This window comes from Chelonia mydas, chromosome 1 (genome assembly GCF_015237465.2).
Source record: "Chelonia mydas isolate rCheMyd1 chromosome 1, rCheMyd1.pri.v2, whole genome shotgun sequence".
NCBI lineage: Eukaryota > Metazoa > Chordata > Testudines > Cheloniidae > Chelonia > Chelonia mydas.
In genome coordinates, this window is record NC_057849.1 from 258,688,827 (window position 1) to 258,709,797 (window position 20,971).

Genomic DNA, 20,971 nt, shown 5'->3' on the forward strand with positions numbered 1-20,971 from the left:
GTAATTTGCCCTAAATAGCTTTTACCATTGATTTTTTACATTCTCTGCACAAGTTATGGGGTTACCTTCACCTGAGCTCACAGTAAAAGCATTTACATAAAAGGTGTCAGTGCTGGGGTATATTTGGTTTCACACAGACAACTGCTTAGAGTCAAACAACATACCAACATTTTTACAAACTGGATAGATTCTATCCCCATCTTTGCTGTTGAGAGGAGCTGGCTTTCAGGATGATACAGTTTCTGCTGTTCTTCCATTGCTTTTTTGATTTGGAGCTCATGCCTGGCAGTTTCTTGTTGTATCTGGCGAACCGTCTCCCCAATAGTTTCTCCCCAACTGTTCCTTCAGCATTCTCTGTGGTGGATCCTCCTCTGCTCGTCCACTGTCTGTGGAAGTCCTAAAGCCTCTGCCCTTGCCCGCTCCCTCTACACTGTAACTCTGAGGAACCGTATCTGCTTACACATTTGCAACTTTCATCTTGAGGCTCATAACTAGCAAACCAAGCTCAGCTCTCCTGACCCATCTCTCGCTAAGGAGTCCTGTACTTCAGTCCCTCTGACATTTCTTCCGAGGTGATTTGTCCACAGTGTAAGTTTAACATAGCTAAAAATGAGATTCTTACTTTTTTCCAAAACCCCTCTCCCATCTTCCTGCTCATCCAGGATCATAAAATTAGGTTTCTCTATGAATCCTTCCTCTCCTCCCCCTGCACACATCCAATTTCAAATCTTGCTGCTTCTTTCTCTGCTCCACTGGTTCCTTCTTGTTTATCACATCTGATTTAAATCTCTTGTCCTTGTCTTGAAAGTCTTACACAACCCACATTATATCTTGGACATAGTCTCTTAATGCATCACCCCCATAACCTGTGGTCTTTCAATGCCTTACTCATTTAATTCTCCCACAGTTTTCTCTGTGTCTTCTTTCATGCTACCTCATACCACTGAAGCACCCTCCAAATTCTGGTCTACTAAGCCATTGCCTTCTCTTCATCCAAATCCCTTCTAAAGATCCACTGTTTTCTTCTTGCCCACAAGAAGTAAGTCAATGATTTTAAGCTATTAAAATATCCTTATTATATTTTCCTTTGGACTTCCCATTGCTTTTTGGTGCTTCTATGAAATCTAGTATTATGAGCCTTGAAAGTAATGCAAAAATATTTCAAATTTCATTCCCATACTTCATGAAACCTTAATGACTCTACCTTTGATCAATGCATGAATTGCTTGTTTATTTAGCTCTTCTCAGTCAAGGAAGAATCTTGAAACTCATTCATATTTTGAATTCTAATCCCTACTAAGAAGATTTTCAGGATTGTGGGCCTGTCTCCTGACTGCACTATACCTTGTATAAACATGTGCACCAGTTCAAAGGGAGTGTAAAATGCTATCATTCTGATCAGGCATCCTCCTCCACTCTGCACGGGTGTCAATGATCACACCAGGTGTGGGACAACAGGGCCTCAGACTCCTACGTCTGGAAAATGCGTTATACACCCAAATGTGTGCTCCTAGCTAGTAGGGTGAATTAAATAAAAAACAACAAACCCAAGTTGTATGACAAGCCTATTGTTATTTCCTTCAGGCTAAAATGGACCCAGAGAGCACTTTCAGTGAGGACAACCTGATCTTTACTGTTTTTGACCTGTTTGGTGCTGCCACTGAAACAACCACTGTAACCCTGTGCTGGGCACTGCTGTTCATGCTTCGCTATCCTGATGTCCAAAGTAAGTGATGCAGTTTGGGAGGGCCAGAGCTTCCTCACACCCTGTACCTCCCATTGACAAGTTTCCAGTATTTTTCTACTTATAGATGCTTTTGTCTTTCGGATGTGACCTCCTGGAGTACAGTCAGTAGTATTTACTATTGGACAGAACTACAGTAATGAGGAGGGGATAAGTCCACACAATCATCATGGAGCATTATGTGCTGAGGGGGAAAGCAAAATCTCATGGGGAGAGGGAAAGCCCTTGTTAAAGAGCTCAGTATGTTCACAGAAACCCACTGCTACTGTTAAGTGCACCTTGTGTCTCCAACAGCTCCTTGCTAAGTTTTCTCTCTCTGGCCACAAATGCTCAAGCCAAGATTTCGGTAAATGACTAGCAATTTTGGGCAGCTCAGCTTTTGGGTGTTCAACTTGAGATACCTTAAAAGGGCGTGATTTTCAGAGGGTGGCTACTCAGCACTTTCTGAAAATCAGGCCTCTTGTCAAAACGGGCACCTACACATTGTGTCGCCCACAAGCACTAGTCGCTTTGGAAAATCTTGGCCCCTTTCACTTCCACCCCCGATCAACTTCAGGGATATATAAGAAGAAACCTTTTCTCAACTCTTTTACACAATTTCTTCTTGAAACAATTATTTCTCCAACACATAAAAAGAGAGTCTGCACTCAGCTTAGTCCTAATACCACATAGGACTTAATTCAAGAAGTTCAGACACTAAGTGTCACCACCATATAAATAAGTTCAACTGCTGAAGGGAAAGAATCAAACCAAAAACTTGCACTTTCCAAGGGGGATTTTAAAAATGAACAGTCAAAAGGCGCTAGAGTCAGAAGTGAGGATAGGGTAGGGTTGCTTAAGTAGCATCCTGGTTGTCCAGGCCAAAGAGGTATCTGTAAAAAATACAATGGAATCCAGCCCAAGTGATGCCAGTAGAAAGGAAGGTAAAGAGGTAAACTATAACATGGAAATTAGGAGAGGCGAGAGGAAATGTAAAGAATTTATATCCAAAGACATGAAAACAAACACATTATTTCAGTATATCAGAAGCAGGATTTCTGGGAGAATTGGTTGGTCCCCAGAACTACCAGGGAAGAAAGGGAACGATCAAGGAAGATAAGGACATTAACAAGAAGCTAAATGGTTTCTTTGTATCAGTCCTCACTACAACAGCGAACCTTTGGGGAGATATCTACCCCTGCTATATATTTTCAGGTAGTGATCACAAGGCATAGTCAGAGATAGAATTAACAAAAGAAAAGGTTCTGGAATAAATGGATCCATTTAAGTGCCACCAAGACCAGCTGGCTTATCTCCAAGAGATTCCAAGGACTTTAAGAATGAAGTGGCTGAGCTGCTAACAAAATCGTGCTGTCTCTGAAATGATCAAATACTGTACTGGAGGAGCAAATATTGTCACGGTGGTTTAAAAAGCCTCTCGGACTGGGCTGGGGAAATGCAGACCAGTGAACCTTCCTTCAGTACAGACAAATTGGTTGAAACAATAAATAGAGGGAATCACGAAAAGCCTCGATTAACTGACACATCTGTACAACTTCTCGTAGGTGCAACAACAGGAAAACAAAATGGATGGGGACCAGGTGGGAGAATTTTGTCGAACATAAAGAAGTCACAATGATGGGAGAGGGGCTAGTTGGGAGCTAGGGCTGGCCCAAGGCAAATTTTTTGTCCCCTCCTGCACAGCACATTTTATCACATTTCTTAACAACAAAACCTTTACACAGTATCCTTGGTCTCCTTCGCATTTGTTCTTTCCCCTTTTCCATTTCCTTCACACCATCATCTCCTCACTGCAGACGTTTTGCTCTGTATTTTCAGTCTATTATCCCCTTAGTAGTATTTTTCGACGTTATGTCCTAATTGTTCACTCTCTTTCCTTCTCTTCTCCATCCCATCTACCTTCCTCTTCTTTCCTACATTGTGCTCCCTCCCTCCTTCCCCCCTCTTTCCCCCCCTTCCCGTGAGAGATTGTCCGTCTCACGTTCTCCTGCAGCCCCGACCAAACCCTTCACCTCGTCCTTCCTCACCCACAGGCACTTTACGCTCCCTCCCGTCCCCCAGACCTCTCTCACACGCACCCTCTGGCCTCCCACACAAAGATCACTCTCTGGCTCAGCTGCCGTTCTCCTCTAACCCCCCTGCACCTCCAATCAATCAGACCAAACCGAGCCCCACACACGTCCTCAGAGCCCACTCACGAGGGCAGGCCCTTGCCCTCACGACTCCATTCACACACATACCTCCATGCAGGCTGCCCTACCTCACTCCGCAGACACCTGCCTGCGACCCAGGGAGTCCTGTCTGCACGGCGGGTGAGGTCGGTATAACTAGTTGCTCAGCGATGTTGTTATATGGATATAGGTCTGTAGTCTAAACCTGGCCTTGGTGTTCCAGAGCCTTCTGCCAAAACAAGACGCCATCCCTCCACACACAGTCCTCAGCCACCCCTCTGCTGGGGAGAGCTCTTTCTGACCCCCTTTGTGCAGCCTCCGCTCTCCTCTCATGTTCCTCTCCCCGCTTCACTGCCCCCCACAGAAAGGTCAGCCTCCCTCCGCAAGCTAACTCACACCCACCCATTCCCTACTCTCTGCTCGCGTGCGTCTCCTTCCCCCGACCCCCGCCACCCTGGCTCTTTCCCCTGCTTCCTTCCCCAATCACGCCCCCCCTCCCCTCGCCGCCCCGCCCCCCACCTCCTCCTGGGGCTTCTGAAATTCCGAGGTTTCCCAGTGCGGATTTTTCACACCTGTGAGCGACGTAGTTAGGCCGACTTGATTTCCCAGTGTACAGGCCTAAGTGGTGCTGCAGCCTCTGCGCTTCTGCCTTCCCCTGTAGGCTTGGCTGGCTGCAGCACAGCAGTTTGTCATATTTACACTGGTACAGCCCCGAGCACAGTGCAGAGCGGGGGGAGAGGTGAAAATGGTGATGTGCAGGGAGGCGTTAAGAGGAGGTGGGCAGCAGCAGGAGGGCACATCTTAAGGGAAAGATGAAAAGCGTTTGCATTTTTAACTCCATGATCAGAGTGGTGGGGAGGACAACATCCTGGAGGGAGGGTATCCCCCTGCACTCCGCACAGTGGTTGTCCCTGTGTCTGTTATGGAAATTGTGCTTCTGCAGTCTGTTAGAATTCTTCACGTGTCAACAAAGTAGTAGCCAGTGTAAGCGTCTAAGCGTAGACATAACGCACGGAAACTTATTTACACTGAATACACGTTACCTGTTTCTTGGAAGGGAATACCTATTCGTGCCAAATATAAAGGGTTGATAGAGGGTCTCTTTAGAAGAGAAGTTAATGGGAATGTTTCAACTGTTTTCAGTGGTAACTGGATCAGACCCTTAATAGTCTATTACATCTACTCTGTTATACTCCCTGCTATATAAAGTGTTCCTATATTTCCAGGAAGAGTCCATGAGGAAATTGATAAGGTGATTGGCAGGGACAGGTCACCCGAGATAGAGGACCAAGTGAACTTGCCTTACACCAATGCTGTGATCTATGAAACTCAGCGTTATTGTGATGTTGTTTTTGCTGGAGTGCCTCGCACGACATACCGGGACACTGAAGTTCAAGGCTTTTTCATCCCTAAGGTACAGCAATTGTGACCCCTGGAAAATTAATGCAGCCCAGATGCAGATTGTTAAGGGATATTGCTAGGATACTTAGTTACTAAGTCACAGGCTGGTTATGTAGCATGCTATTCTAAAGGACTTGAACCTCACACAGAACTGTATTTCTAGCAAGTATCAGGGGTAGCCGTGTAAGTCTGTATCCACAAAAACAACGAGGAGTCCGGTGGCACCTTAAAGACTAACAGATTTATTTGGTCATAAGCTTTTGTGGGTAAAAAAACACTTCTTCAAATTCATGGAGTAAAGATTACAGATGCAGGAAGTGTGACAATGACACATGAAGAGAAGAGAGTTAACTTATGCCCAAATAAATCTGTTAGTCTTTAAGGTGCCACCGGACTCTTTGTTGTTTTTGTATTTCTACCAGTAGATCCAACTGTATAGATTCAACTGAATCTCATTATACAGAATTCATTTGCTTTAAAATTTAGGGAGATCTGGAGTGGGAGGAAATTTTGTCCTGCTAATATCATTTAAGGAAGTAGAAATCTCATTTCATACACAAATGTTATATTGATAGGCCTTTTCCAATGGAAAGTGGTGCCATTATCTGATTAATAGGGCAACAGAGAACTGCCTGGCTTTTCTTTCACTGTAGATGATAGTAAAAGGAAGCATAAGGTAAAGCTGACAATGGTTTATATTCTCCTGAAATAACCTGTTTGTTTTTGTTTTGGGGACGTTAATGGGAATGTTTAGGGCACCACCATCATCGCGGTTTTGTCCTCAGTGCTGAAGGATGAAATGATTTGGGAGAAGCCCCACCAGTTCTACCCGGAGCACTTCCTGGATGCAGATGGGCAGTTTGTGAAGCCAGAGGCCTTCCTGCCTTTCTCTGCAGGTAAATCCAAGGGCAGAGCAGTTGGGTGAGGCCATCACTGTGGAAAGGAGTCACAGATGTCTTTATCTTTAAAATGAATAAAGGGCATCAATTCTCATGCTGCAGGGCAGAAGCCAAATATTAACTGCTCCTTACGGGGCTTCTTGAACCTTCCTCAGAATTCTCTGGTACTGGTCACGGTCAGGAAGAGGATGCTGGACTAGATGGAGAAATGGTGTGTTCCAGTGAGGCAGTACGAGCATTCCTGTCTTTCTGGAATTAGGTGTTCGCAGTCGTTAGTGATATATGGCAGAGTGGCAAAGTGGGTCAGATTCTTTGATTCAGTTCATTGTTCATGGGGTGGGAGTGCTGCTCCCAGTGACTTAGAATCATAAAAAATGCAGGGCTGGAATGGACCTCGAGAAACCCTCAAGTCCAGCCCCCTGCGCTGAGGCAGGACCAAGTACCCTGACACGTGTTTGTCCTGTTTTTAAACGCTTCCAGTGATGGAGACCTGGGGTGCGGGGGTGGGGGTGGGGGCAATGGCCCTGTTGCCCTCCCACTTTTTACCAGACGTAAGGACAAGCAACGGGGGAGAAGGCGGAGAGGAGCGAGAGTGGAGCTGGGCCTCGGAGGAATGGGTGGTGCGAGGGCAGAATCTTGGGGAGAAGGGGCAGCGCAAGGGTGGGGCTCCATGGGGAAGGGGCAGTGTGGGAGGCTGGGGTCTCAGGAGAAAGGGACTGTGCAGGGGCAGGGCCACAGTTCGGGTGCCGGTGGCCCCCACACTTTTAAGGCGCTTTTGCCGCTCCTGATAGGGAGTCCTTGACCTCCCTTGGAATCCTATTGCAGAGCTTAAATACCCTAGAGCTAGAAAGGTTTTCCTAATATCTAACCTAAATCTCCCTTACTGCACATTAAGCTCATTACTTCTTGTCCTACCTTCTGTGGACTTGGAGAACACTTGACCACCATCCTTTTTATAACAGCCCTTAACAGATTTGAAGACTGTTATCAAGTTGGCACTCGGTCTTCTTTTCTCAAGACTATACAAGCCCAGATTTTTCAACTTTTCGTCATAGGTCAAGTTTTCTAAACCTTTGATAATTTTTGTTGCTCTCCTTGGACTCTTTCCAATTTGTCCACATCTCTTCTAAATTGTGGTGCCCAGAACTGGACACAGTTCTTCAGCTGAGGCCTCACCAGTGTCAAGTAGAGCGGGACAATTACCTCCTGTGTCTTACATACGACATGCCTGTTAATACACCCCAGAATCATAATAGCCTTTTTTACAGCTACATCATATTTACAACTCTTACTCAATTTGTGATCCACTGTAACCCATAGACCGGGGGTGTCCAAACTTACTGACCCTCCGAGCCACATACAACAATCTTCAGAAGTTTCAGTCCTACTCCTGCTGAAGTCCCAAGCCCCAGCAGACACACCCTTTGGTGAGAAGCACCAAGACCCCCCTCCTCACTGGGCATAAGCCCCTATCTCAGCACCCCACTGCAAGGAAGAGGTCCCGAGCTCCCCACTGCAGCCTGGTAGGTGGAGAATGGGGAGGGAGGTGTGGGAGGCTCCGCGAGCTGCACTTTAACACTAGAAGAGCCACATGTGTCTCAGGAGCCACAGTATGGCCACCTTAGCCATAGATCCATTTCAGCAGTACTACCACCTAGACAGTTATTCCCCATTTTGTAGTTTTGCATTTGACTTTTCCTTCCTTAGTGAAGTACTTCGCACTTGTCTTTATTGAATTTCATCTTGCTGAATTCAGATCAATTCTCCAAATTGTCAAGATCATTTTGAATTTTAAACTTGCCCTTCAAAGTGCTTGCAACCCCTCCCAGCTTGGTGTCTGTGACGTTCCCCTCTGGTGTTATCCGGACCGGTGATCTGCTAGGTCACTCCAATCCTTGTCTCTGGGAGCCAGCCTTACCCTGCTCTGCTGTGAGAACCCCCACTCTTGAGATGTTCACTCACGGCCTCTGGCATGTAAGCTGCTCCTTGGATTGTGCAACCGAATGACACTAGCCAATATATCCAGTCCCAGACACAACCCTAGGAACCTCCATCTTGCAGTGTCCAGTTATGCCCACTGGACACTGCAAGCTTATATGAGTTTGTCAGTTTAACAAAGAAATTGATATGTACCAGGCTTGTTAATCCAAGGGGAGTCTCTGACATGCTTCAAACCAAATGCATTGCTTCAGGTAGAATAAACAGACAGATTTATTAACTATAAAGATAGATTTTAAGTGATTATAAGTCAAAACATAAGTCAGATTTGGTCAAATGAAATAAAAGCAAAAAGCATTCTAAGCTGATCTTAACACTTTCAGTGCCCTTACAAACTTAGATGCTTCTCACAACAGGCTGGATGGTTGCTCTTCAGCCAGGCTCTCCCCTTTGATCAGTGCTTCAGTCGCTTGGTGGCAATGTCTGTAGCGGGGCGGATTTACCATGAAACACACAGTGCCCTGGCACGGGGCCCCCCAACAACAGGGGGCCCCAGGGCCAGGCACTCAGGCAGCGCACCCCCCGCAGTGGGGATGCTCCACAGGATGGGGGCTGCAAGGGTAGAAGCTGTAGGCAGAAGGAGAACAGGGAGGGAGGCTCACCTGCAGCTGCAGGGGAGCAGGCAGGAGGTGCAGGTGGCGGGAGCCCTGCGAATGTGGGCCTGAGGACTCAGGAGGAGCACAGGGCAGCTGCGCAGCCGGCCGGAGAGAAGCGGCACTTTGAAGGGGAAACCACCGCTTCTCTCTGGCTGTGTGGCTGTCCCTGCTTCTCCTGAGTCCTCCAGCCCATGCTCACATGACCAGATTCAGAAACGGGGCGGGTCTGTAGGGGCTGCAGCCCAGGGCTCCGGTGCCCACTTAGCCTGGGCTGCAGCCCCTAAAGCCCTTGTGTTTTGGCTCTCCCTGGCGGGGGGGAGGTGGCTCCAAGAATCACAGCCAGTGGGAGCTGCAGGGGGTGGTGCCTGTGGGCAAGCACAGGGCCGCGCGGAGCCACCTGGACTCCCCGCACCTGCATCCCCCTCACCAAATGGGAGCTGTCCCAGGTAAGTTCTCCGCACCCCAACCCCCTGCCCAGTCCTGAGCCCCGTCCCACATCCTAATTTCTGGCCAGACCCCCCATCCCTAGCCTGTTCCTGCACCCTAACTCCCACCCAGACCTTGCACCCCCAGCCCCAGCCTGCTCCCACACCCTAACTCCCTTCCTTGCACCCCAACCTTGAGCCCCTCCATCACCATAACCCCCACCCAGACCCTCCACCCCCAGCCTACTCCCACACCCTAACTCCCTTCCAGAGCCTGGACCTCCAGCCCTGAGCCCCAGGAGGAGAATGCAGGGGGAAAAAAATGAAAAACAGGGCTGGAGGAAGATAAGAGAGAATGCTCCCACCATGTGGGGGGGCCAAAATGAAGCTGCACACAGGGCCCCACTAACTCTAAATCTGCCACTGGTCTGTAGATGTAGGTGGAAGAGAGAGGAAGAGCATGGCAAACGTCTCTCCCTTTTATCATGTTCTTTCTTCCTTGGCTTTGCCCCCCCTCCCCCCTTCAGAGTCAGGTGAGCATTACCTCATCACAGTCCCAAACTGACCAAAGGAAGGGGGGTGACTCACTCGAGAGTCCAACAGATCCTTTTGTTGCTGCCTAGGCCAGTGTCCTTTGTTCCTGTGAGGCTGGGCTGGGTTTGTCCCATGCATGCCCTGATGAGACGTGAACTGCCCCTCTGCTCTTAGAGAGTTTTTGCCTGGGCTTATTTTAAGCCATGAGGATACATTTTCAGCCTCATAACTATATACAGAATGATAACCTGTAACATCACTATAACATTACTGCAACAAAAATTACTAGAACAACAATGTTCAGTGCATCATGAGCCTTCTGAAGACACCCGACATGACAAACATTGCATTGGATACCACACAATCATTTTATGAGGATGAACATGTAGGGTGTTCCCATGAGGTACCGAACGTCAGTGTCATCTGCAGATTTTACAAGCATACTCTCTACAGCATTATCCAAGTCATTAGGGAAAATATTAAATAGACCGGACCCAGGACTGACCCCTGCAGGACCCCCTCGAGATGCCCTCCCAGTATGACAATAGTAGTCATATGGTTTGCGAACTACTGTTTGAGTTCGGTCTTTCAACCGGTTGTGCACCCACTTTTTAGTAAATTCATCTAAACCACATTTCTCTAGTTTACTTATAAGAATGTCACATGGAACTGTGTCAAAAGCCTTACTAAAATCAAGACATATCACATCTACTGCTTCCTCCCTATCCACAAGGCCAGTAATCCTATCAAAGAAGGAAATTAGGTTGGTTTGCCATGATTTATTCTTGACAAATCCATGCTGACTGTTCCTTATAACGCTATTATCCTCCAGGTGCTTACAAATTTATTGTTTAATTATTTGCGCTAGGATCTTTCCTGGTATCATTTTGTTTTGGGGGTCTCCCTCTTCCTCCTGCCTCACTCTCTCTTTTACAGGTCGCCGCATTTGTCTGGGGGAGCAGCTGGCCAGGAAGGAGCTCTTTCTCTTCTTCGCAACCCTCCTGCAGCATTTCACTTTCCATATCCCTGAGGATCAACCCAGGCCACAGGAAGACGGGTGCTACATCCTCATACATTCCCCCAATTCCTACGAGCTGTGTGCCATCCCCAGATAAAGTGTCCCAGGCATGAGCTGCCAGATCTGCATTGAGCTGAGCTAAAGCTTCCCCAGCAGAGCAATTTAGGAAGCACTTTTTTTTAGATTGAAATAACTTTATCTAAGGTTTCAGAGTAGCAGCCGTGTTAGTCTGTATCCGCAAAAAGAACAGGAGGACTTGTGGCACCTTAGAGACTAACCAATTTATTTGAGTATAAGCTTTGCATCCGATGAAGTGAGCTGTAGCTCACGAAAGCTTATGCTCAAATAACTTTATCTAAGTGTTTTGAAGTTTGTAAAGAAATTATGGCAGAGACTCAATGACGTGAACTTTGGATTCAAGATGCCAACCAGAACAATCGATTATTAAAATATTTGCTATATTACTTAAGAAACAAGCCCAGCACAGCCAAAGATATAGTGATAACTGGGAAAATGGAACACACTGGAAAACATATTGGAAAAATCATGGAACCAACAATATGTTGGAAGCCTCAGTTCCTCCCCTTTGCTTTTATGCTGTATAGCTTCCTCCCCTTTTCTCATCCCTTTTTGTGTCTACTTAGGTTATGAATGCTCCAGGGCAGAGAGCTCTCTTCTCACATGTTTGCAAAGCTCCTAGCCCACATTGGTGGCACATAAATAAGAGCAAATTATAATAGTTTTAGAACTGATGCTAGCAATCAAATCATATTCCAGGGCAAGGTGTGGAGATAAACCTCTATCGTGTCACTATGCGCTGATCATTTTAAGATGCAACAGCAAATCTTACAGCACTCCCAGTTAAAATCCCAAAGTCTATAAAATGGGAAACACTAAACAGAGCCATGCTGCCAATGTAACTCAACAGCTGTTATTTATAACATACCTGCTGGGATTGCTGTAGAGTCCAGGGGCAAATGTAATCCCGGTTTGTAAGGTTACTGACTTCTCAGAAGTTAAACCACAGTTGAATTTGGACCTTGATTTTTTAGGAACCTTTAGCAAGAATAAAACAATTTGGTTTTAGGCTGTCCTGCAGAAATCAGTGGGTCAAATTCAGCCTTGAGGTAAGCAGGTACAACGCCACTGGTTTAAATGGCATTACACCTGCATATGCCGTGCCTGAGTTTGGTTCTCTGTGTCTATTCCTTTACTTGTATTAAACAATGAACATCCAGCAACAAAAACCATCAATGCGACGTTCACTATTGCAGCCCAGGAACAAAATACCACTAATCCCACATATTGTTGAATAAAACGTGTGGTAGCCTGACCCCACATAAACTTACTAATATGAAACATAGAAACCGTGGCCAATACTTTGCTATTTGGATTGCTGAATCTGATACGCAGACAGGTGAATCATCTAACTTATTATTCTTTGTACCATATGTATTTCCTGTGTAAATCTTAGTCATTTAATCCCTGTTTATTGTATTATTCTTTCTACTTGTGTGATGGTTTTATTGTAGTTTGCTTAAAGCCAACACTTCCCTTGCACTCTTTCTTTTTTTCTGTCACTCAAAAATATAAACTATATATTAAAAAACTAGACAGCACTCCCTGTTGGATCTGCATCATTCATGAAACACAGAGAAACTGGAACCAATATCCCCCTTCCTCCTTCTCAATTCTTCACTGTAGTCTTGAGGGGGGCTCTTCTGTCCCCTCAGGAAGAGTAGCTAACATTGGATACATTAATGGCAGCCTACGGCGTTGTCTACATATACACTGGTATAATGATACTGGTATGTGGAGTTGTGCAAATAACTGATTTTTTCAGTTCTGTGGCCAAACCAAAAACTAACAAAAACTAAAATAAAATATTTGCTTCAGGTTGACCTAAGCGGAAACAGAAAAAAAATCATTTCAGGTCAAACAAAATGCTTTATTTGACCTGAAACAATACGTTTTGTTTCATTTGTGTGGTTTTTGTTTTTACTTTTTTTAATTAATAAAATGGAAGTAAAATTCTAATTGAAATGTCATTTTGAATTAAAAAAATAAAAATATTTTGACTTTTTCTGAATTTTTCCTATTCTTTTTCAGCTGAAACAATTTGACACATTTAACACAAATTTTCAAGGTGTTGCGATTGACCCAGTTATGGATTTTTTTGTCAAAAAAAAACTTCATCCAAAAAATTTAACGCATCTCTACTGCTATAGTGAAACCAGTATAGTTATACTGGTAAAAACCTCCATGTGGCTACTGTTTAACATTGATGTTGGAGCTGGTTTTGACAGCATCTGCTGTAATGGTGCAAATATGGAATATCTGTCAGGTAAGAGCAGTTTTTCAGAGGTTCATCGATTCCAAAGCTAGATGGGACCATTGTGATCATCTAATCTGATCTCCTGTGTAACGTGGGCCATGGAACTTCCCTGCTTGGTAACCTAGTGAGGCAGGCTTTAAACTAGGTTCGCCAGGGGATGGGTGACTGTAGTGGTGTGGCTGCCCCACTCCCACAGAACAGGGCTTAAAAGCAGCCCTGGAGAGGGCTGTGGCTGGGAAAAGGAGTGAAAGCATCTGAGGGAGTAGCTGACCACAGGTGTGGCCAGCCCCATCAGGCCACAGCTGGTGTGAGCCAGGAGCTGAGAGGAGTCTCACTCTAGCCCTGGAGTAGGAAGGGCTAGCTGCCTGGGAGCAAGGTACCTGAAGTAGAGCAATGCTAGGGAAGGGCAAGAGGAGCTGGGGAGCTCCAGCCTGGTAAACCTCCAGGCTGCGTGCCTTGGTGAAGGCCTACAGAGGTACTGGGGCTGCCGAGGGGCAGCCCGGAGATAGGCAGAGGCAGCAGGTCCTATCCCCTTGCCAATGATGAGCAGCCATTACAGACTGCCCTTTGCCCCAGTGAAAGGGGACTAGATGATGACTGGCAGTAGCCACTGAGGCAAGGTGGGCTTAGAGTATTGGGGGTTCCCCTGGGAGGGGAGATCCATAGTGTGGGGGTACTGCTGTGGGGCAGCACCCCAACATAAGAGGGTACTGGGGTCTGGGAGGAACACAGGGCCTGAGGCAGGGGAGACACTGGTCAGCAGAGGGCACTCCGGAGCTGGAGTTGAGCTAATTCCCAGACAGCCAGTAGGAGGTGCCACACTGGTGAGTGTCGATCTGCTACAGCAGTGGTTCTCAAAGCTGGTCCGCCGCTTGTTCAGGGATAGACCCTGGTGGGTCGGACTGGTTTGTTTACCTGCTGCATCCACAGGTTAGGCCAATTGTGGCTCCCACTGGCCACAGTTCGCTGCTTCAGGCCAATGGGGGCTGCGGGAAGCAGCGCGGGCCAAAGGACGTGCTGGCCGCCCTTCCCGCAGCTCCCATTGGCCTGGAGAGGCGAACCACGGCCAGTGGGAGCCGCGATCGGCCGAACCTGCAGACGTGGCAGGTAAACAAACCAGTCCGGTCCACCAGGGGCTTTCCCTGAACAAGCAGCGGACTGGCTTTTAGAACCACTGTGATACAGTGACCTAAGCCTAGAGGTAAGTGGGGAAGTGGGATACCAGGAGGAAACACAAGGAGGAGGGTGCAACGGGGAGGCCTCTTAATTCATACTGAGAAAGGGCAATCGGCTACTTACCTTAGGTGCCTGTACACCAACACAAGAAGCCTGGGAAACAAGCCAGGAAGAATAGGAAGTCCTGGCACAGTCAAGGAACTATGATGTGATTGGAATAACAGAGACTTGGTGGGGTAACTCACATGTCTGGAGCACTGTCATGGATGGGTATAAACTGTTCAGGAAGGACATGTTGGGGAGAAAACGTGGAGGAGTTGCACTGTATGTAAGAGAGCAGTATGATTGCTCAGAGCTCCAGTATGAAACTGGAGAAAAGCCTGTTGAGAGTCTTTGGGTTAAGTTTAGAGGCGAGAGAACAAGGGTGATGTCGTGGTGGGCATCTGCTATAGACCACCAGACCAGGAGGAGGAGGTAGACGAGGCTTTCTTTGGACAACTAACAGAAGTTTCCAGATCACAGGCCCTGGTTCTCATGGAGGACTTCAATCACCCTGACATCTGCTGGGAGAGCAATACAGCAGTGCACAGACAATCCACGAAGTTTTTGGAGAGTGTTGGGGCCAACTTCCTGGTGTAAGTGCTGGAGGAACCAACTAGGGGCCGTGCTCCTCTTGACCTGCTGCTCACAAACAGGGAAGAATTGGTAGGGGAAGTAGAAGTGGGTGGCAACCTGGGCAGCAGTGACCATGAGATGGTTGAGTTCAGGATCCTGACAAAAGGAAGAAAGGAGAGAAGCAGAATATGGACCCTGGACTTCAGAAAAGCAGACTTTGACTCCCTCAGGGAACTGCTGGGCAGGATCCCCTGGGAGGCTAATATGAGGGGGAAAGGAGTCCAGGAGAGCTGGCTGTATTTCAAAGAAGCCTTATTGAGGGCGCAGGAACAAACCTTCCCGATGTGCAGAAAGAATAACAAATATGTCAGAGGACCAGCTTGGCTTAACAGAGAAATCTTCGGTGAGCTTAAACACAAAAAGGAAGCTTACAAGAAGTGGAAACTTGGACAGATGACTAGGGAAGAGTAAAAAAATATTGCTCGAGCATCCAGGGGTGTATTCAGGAATGCCAAAGCACAGTTGGAGTTGCAGCTAGCGAGAGATGTGAACTGTAACAAGAAGAGCTTCTACAGGTATGTTAGCAACAAGAAAAAGTCAGGGGAAGTGTGGGACCCTTACTGAATGGGGGAGGCAACCTAGTGACAGATGTTGTGGAAAAAGCTGAAGTACTCAATGCTTTTTTTTTTTTTTTTTGCATCAGTCTTTACAGAGAAGGTTAGCTCCCAGACTGCTGCACTGGGCAGCACACTATGCGGGGGAGGTGAGCAGCCCTCAGTGGTGAAAGAACAGGTTAAGGACTATTTAGAAAAGCTGGACATGCACAAATCCGTGGATCTGGATCTAATGCATCTGAGGGTGCTGAGGGAGTTGGCTGATGTGATTGCAGAGCCATTGGCCATTATCTTTGAAAACTCATGGCGATCGGGGGAGGTCCTGGATGATTGGAAAAAGGCAAATATAGTGCCCATCTTTAAAAAAGGGAAGAAGGAGAATCCAGGGAGCTACAGACTGGTCAGCCTCACCTCAGTCCCTGGAAAAATCATAGAGTAGGTCCTCAAGGAATCCATTTTGAAGCACATGGCGGAGATGAAGATGATCAGGAACAGTCAACATGGATTCACCAAGGGCAAGTTCTTGCCAGAAAATTTAAAAAAGTATGGATTGGATGAATGGACTATATGTGGATAGAAAGCTAGCTAGATTGTCGGGCTCAATAGGTAGTGATCAATGGCGTGATGTCTAGTTGGCAGCCGGTATCAAGTGGAGTGACCAGGGGTTGGTCCTGGGGCTGCTTTTTTCTACATCTTCATTAATGATCTGGATGATGGGATGGATTGCACCATCAGCAAGTTTACGGATGACACTAAGCTGGGGGGAGAGGTAGATACGCTGGAGGGTAGGGATAGCATCCAGTGTGACCTAGACAAATTTGAGGATTGGGCTAAAAGAAATCTGATGAGGTTCGACAAGGACAAGTGCAGAGTCCTGCCTTTAGGACGGAAGAATCCAGACACTGCTACAGGCTGGGGACCAACTGGCTAAGCAGCAGTTCTGCAGGAAAGGACCTGGGGTTTATAGTGAACGAGAAGCTGGATATGAGCCAACAGTGTGCCCTTGTTGCCAAGAAGGCTAGCAGTATATTGGGCTGCATTAGTAGGAGCACTGCCAGCAGATCGAGGGAAGTGATTATTCCCCTCTTTTTGGCACTGGTGAGGCCACATCTGGAGTACTGCGTCCAGTTTTGGGGCCCCCGCTACAGAAAGGTTGTGGACAAATTGGAGAGAGTCCAGTGGAGGGCAAAGAAAATGATTAGGGGGCTGGGGCACATGACATACGGGGAGAGGCTGAGGGAACTGGGCTTGTTTAGTCTGCAGAAGAGAAGAGCGAGGGGGGATTTGATACCTGGAGGGAGGGTTCCCAAAATGCTTGGCTGTTCTGAGGGGTGGCAGATGACAGAACAAGGAGCAATGGTTTCAAGTTGCAGTGGGGGAGGTCTAGGTTGGATATTAGGAAAAACTGTTTCACCAGGAGGGTGGTGAAACACTGGAATGGGTTACCTAGGGAGGTGGTGGAATCTCCATCTTAGAGGTTTTTAAGGCCCAGCTTGACAAGGCCCTGGCTGGGATGATTTAGTTAGGGTTGGTCCTGCTTTGAGCAGGGGGTTGGACTAGATGACCTGCTGAGGCCCCTTCGAACCCTAATCTTCTATGATTCCATGAAATAATTTGTCCATGATGGTCCCAAAAAAGATACATTTCCAGCAAAAATCCCTAGTGCCTATCACAATCGTGCTTTGCTATTTGCACATCCAAGGGACTGCTCTGTGGTGTGCCAGGAACAGCACTGATGCCGCATACAGGAAGTAATGTTCGTTTGGGGACAGAGTTTTCCACCATGACTCTCACTGAGTAACACTTTACTCTGTGCACATTCTCATTGCAATTAATGGTACTGCTGGCTGAGTCCTGGGCTACTCAGTGTGGGTGCTCCTGGCAAAAACTGACTCTCACCTATTTAAGAGCTTATGAAGGGGACTCTAGTCTGAGAAATGCACAAAGCCTGAGGGCTTTGGAGAGTCTGGGCAGGGCGCTGAGAAGGTCTTATTGTTATGCACAGCTGGTTGGAACTGAACACGGAATAAAGCAGAGCTCTGGCAAGCTCCTTACACACCCCCACGGGCTGCCTCTCTAAGGCATATTGTAACCCAGTTCTTCTGAATGTCACACCGCAATGCCTGCACTCCGTATGCGAGGAGTCATCTGAGAAGGTGCCCTGGCACTTTCCCAGCAGAATGGCTCCCACACCCTCTCTGTGATGCCACAGCAAGTTCTAGCTGAAGGCAGGGGATGTACGTCTGTCCCAGTTCATGCCCTTGACTGCCGTGCCACTTAGACGAATTGCTCCATAACCCATCTCACCACATCTGGCAAAGATGAGAGCTAGAGTTAATCAATATTTGAGAGAACAAACGATGACTTTTCCAGTGTGGGTTGCAACATGCCTCCTCCCTGTTTTCTCTGGCACCCATTCCTAGGCAGCCGCCCAGAACACTGAATTGCTTGCGGCAGTGGCTAGGATGCTGGCAAGAGCACAAACAGATGAACTAATAGTAGTGTTTTGGTTTTGAAAAACCCCTCCTGCCGTTGTTTCATTTATAGTTATACAGCAGGGAAAGATCTGATCAGGAACACAATGGCTGTGAGGAAAGGCATGTTTACATGAACGATGGGGGCAGGATGAGTGCGTGTGCCCAAGGGGGAAGGCGCAGCAGGAGAAGGACAGAGAGCCCCCCATCCCATAGGTAACATGGGGTGGGGAGAGCGCGGTGGCCCTGGGCTGGGAGCAGGGTAGGGGAGGAGACATGTGGGGCAGTCACGTGTCTTCCACTTTTGATTGTGTGTCCCCCATGACCAGTAGGGTGGAAACATGCAGTAGTAATTCCAATATGGAAACCAGGCAAACTATGCCACAAAAGTGGATGCATTTAGACCAATTGCCCTTACTTCCTCTCTGGGTAAAATTATGGAGAGAAGGTGAATTAAAGACTGGTTGTCTATTTGGAAAACAATGACATTATAGGTGCAGAGTGGTTTTAGGAGAGGAAGATGCTTTGTTTACACTCGACTTTCGTCCGTAAAACTTTTGTCATTCAGGGTTGTGAAAAAATACACACACCCCGATCGACGAAAGTTTTACAGATGAAAGGCGCCAGTGTGAACAGCATTTTGTCGGTGGGAGAGTTTGCCTACTGACAAAGCTAGCGCCACTCCCTGGGGGTGGAAGTATTTTTTTCAGCGGGAGGCCTCTCTCCTGCCAACAAAGAACGACTACACTGCGTGCCTTTTAGCGGCACGGCTGTAGCAGCACGGCTGTGTCACAGAAAGGTGCGTAGTGTAGACATAGCCTCAGAAACTGAAATACCAAAAAGTATGAGGCACAATGATTTTATTAGCGCTGTCTTTCTAGATATTGCAAAGGCATAAGACATGCTGTAGAGGGAAGGGTTATTGTACAAAGCAGGTGCACTGCGGATAAGGGGGAAATATATGGGTGGAATAGAAAATTTTTGATTAAAAGGACATTCAGGTCAGAGTTGGGAAATTTAAGTTCAATATATATTATATAAAAAATGGTACATCATAGGGAAGCGTTATCAGCCCAACCTTGCTTAACAGTATGATAAATGGTCTCCCAAAAGAAATAAGTTCTGGGGTTGGTGTCACTCTACTTGTAGGTGATTGTGCTTTGTGGGTAAGGAGCAGGAATATTGAGATGGCAGAAAAGAGAATCAACAAAGCCTTTATGCGATATCTGACTGGGGAAATGCCTGGGGTTTCAAGTTTTCCATTGCTAAAACCAAAGGACTGATCTTTACAAAAAGGAAAGTTACAAAGGAATGATAACTGTATCGTTATGGAGAACAAAGTGACAGTTAAAAGGTTCAAATTCTTAGGGGTAATATTAGATAGTAAATTACTTTGGAAAGATCATATACATTATGGTAACGATACATGTGCAGGAAGGATTAAACTGCTTAAAAGTCTTGCTGGGACTAATTGGGTGGTGGATTAGAAAACACTGCTGATGGTAAACAGAGCCTTAATCAGACCAGTTATTGACTATGCTGCCAAGCTTTTGGGTCAGCATCAGAATCAGAACTTAAGTTAAAATTACTACAAATTGAGTGTGGTGCATTTATTACAACATCTATATGCATTCTACAGATTGCTTCTAGTGAAATGCCAGTTACACTATGAATGAAACCACTGGACCTAACTTTCTGGGACAACGTTAATGGAAACTGCAATGATGAAAGTACCAAATAAATGTATGAGGATTGTTGCCAAATTGATAAGCAAACTATAGCACATGATGTTAGAACTCCACATGCCATTCAAGTTAAAGTGTGGATGCAGGAGTTGAGGGACAAGGAAAAGCTGAACGAAGTCAAAACTTGTAGTCGTGGGGAAATTAGTTAGGGATGGAAAGTTGCATGTCCAATGTGGATTTAGATTTATTTTAAAGACTTAAGGGTAAAAAAGACAATAGGTATTAAAAATGAAGGGTACCAATATATAGAAGAAAAGTGGTCAGTTTTGTCAAATATATACAGATGGGTCCAAAAAAGAAAAAATAGGAAAAGTAGGGACAGCATATTGTATATCACAATTGGGAATTAGTTACATCTAAAAGAATATCTGACTATGTAGATGTCATGACAGCCAAACTAGTAGCAATAATGCGAGCATGGAATTGGATCTGGGATGTACTCCCAGCAGCTGCGGTAATTTTTTCAGATTCAATCTCAGGCCTTCTGGCAATAAAAAGGAGTGTCTTGGTACGCAGAAGTGATTTAATCAATGAAATGATTTTTCTAATAACAGAGCTAGTGTGGATGGGCGTACATGTAGCATTAGCTTGGATCCCAGAGCATATCAGGATGACAGGGAATGACATGGCGGACAAAGCAGCTAAAACTGCTGTAAGAAATGGAAGGCTTGACATAGAAATTCCCTTGAGTAGCAGAAATTCAAAAGCCCAGCACAGAAAAATGTAAAAGATTAATGGCAAAAATGTGGATGAATGAAAAGAGAGGAAGAAGAATTTTGGAATTGTACCCTAGAATTGAGGACTACGACATACTTCAGGACCTGGATAGGACTAATGAAGTGCTTTTGTTTAGAGTATTAACCGGCCATAGTGGCTTAAACAAAAATCTTTTCCAAATAAATAGACACAAAGATGGCCTATGCATACTCTGTAAGGTAGAAGAAACAATTGATCACAGTTGATGGGTATGTAAGGGCTTTAGTAAAGACAGGGAAAAGATTTTTGAGCAATTCAAACATTTTACGGTAAAAAAAATACATTATTTGATTTAGTAAAAACATTGGGAAAGTGGAGTATTATTAAAAAGGGGCTGTTACATTACCTGAAAGATACAGGGCAGAGTGGGAGGTTAGAAACCTCTAAGAAATGAAGGATTATAGTTGGTGGCTGCTATAAACTATTCAGTCAAGTCTGCTTCACCATAAAAAAGAGAAGAAGAAAAAGAA

At 46.2% G+C, this 20,971-nt stretch overlaps 1 protein-coding gene across 2 annotated transcripts in view; it reads left to right on the forward strand.

The window, feature by feature from the left end:
• LOC102929592 (cytochrome P450 2D15) overlaps positions 1 to 12,648 on the forward strand; it is a 50,012-nt gene extending 37,364 nt beyond the window's left edge. For both annotated transcript variants that reach the window (XM_043544353.1, XM_043544352.1), the window contains 5 exons: positions 1,585 to 1,726; positions 5,142 to 5,329; positions 6,071 to 6,212; positions 10,705 to 10,990; positions 11,147 to 12,648. In XM_043544353.1, the coding sequence (XP_043400288.1) occupies positions 1,585 to 1,726; positions 5,142 to 5,329; positions 6,071 to 6,212; positions 10,705 to 10,883 (651 nt within the window). In that variant the 3' untranslated portion in view covers positions 10,884 to 10,990; positions 11,147 to 12,648. The remainder of the gene's footprint in view (positions 1 to 1,584; positions 1,727 to 5,141; positions 5,330 to 6,070; positions 6,213 to 10,704; positions 10,991 to 11,146) is intronic.
• Positions 12,649 to 20,971: the final 8,323 nt, after the last annotated feature.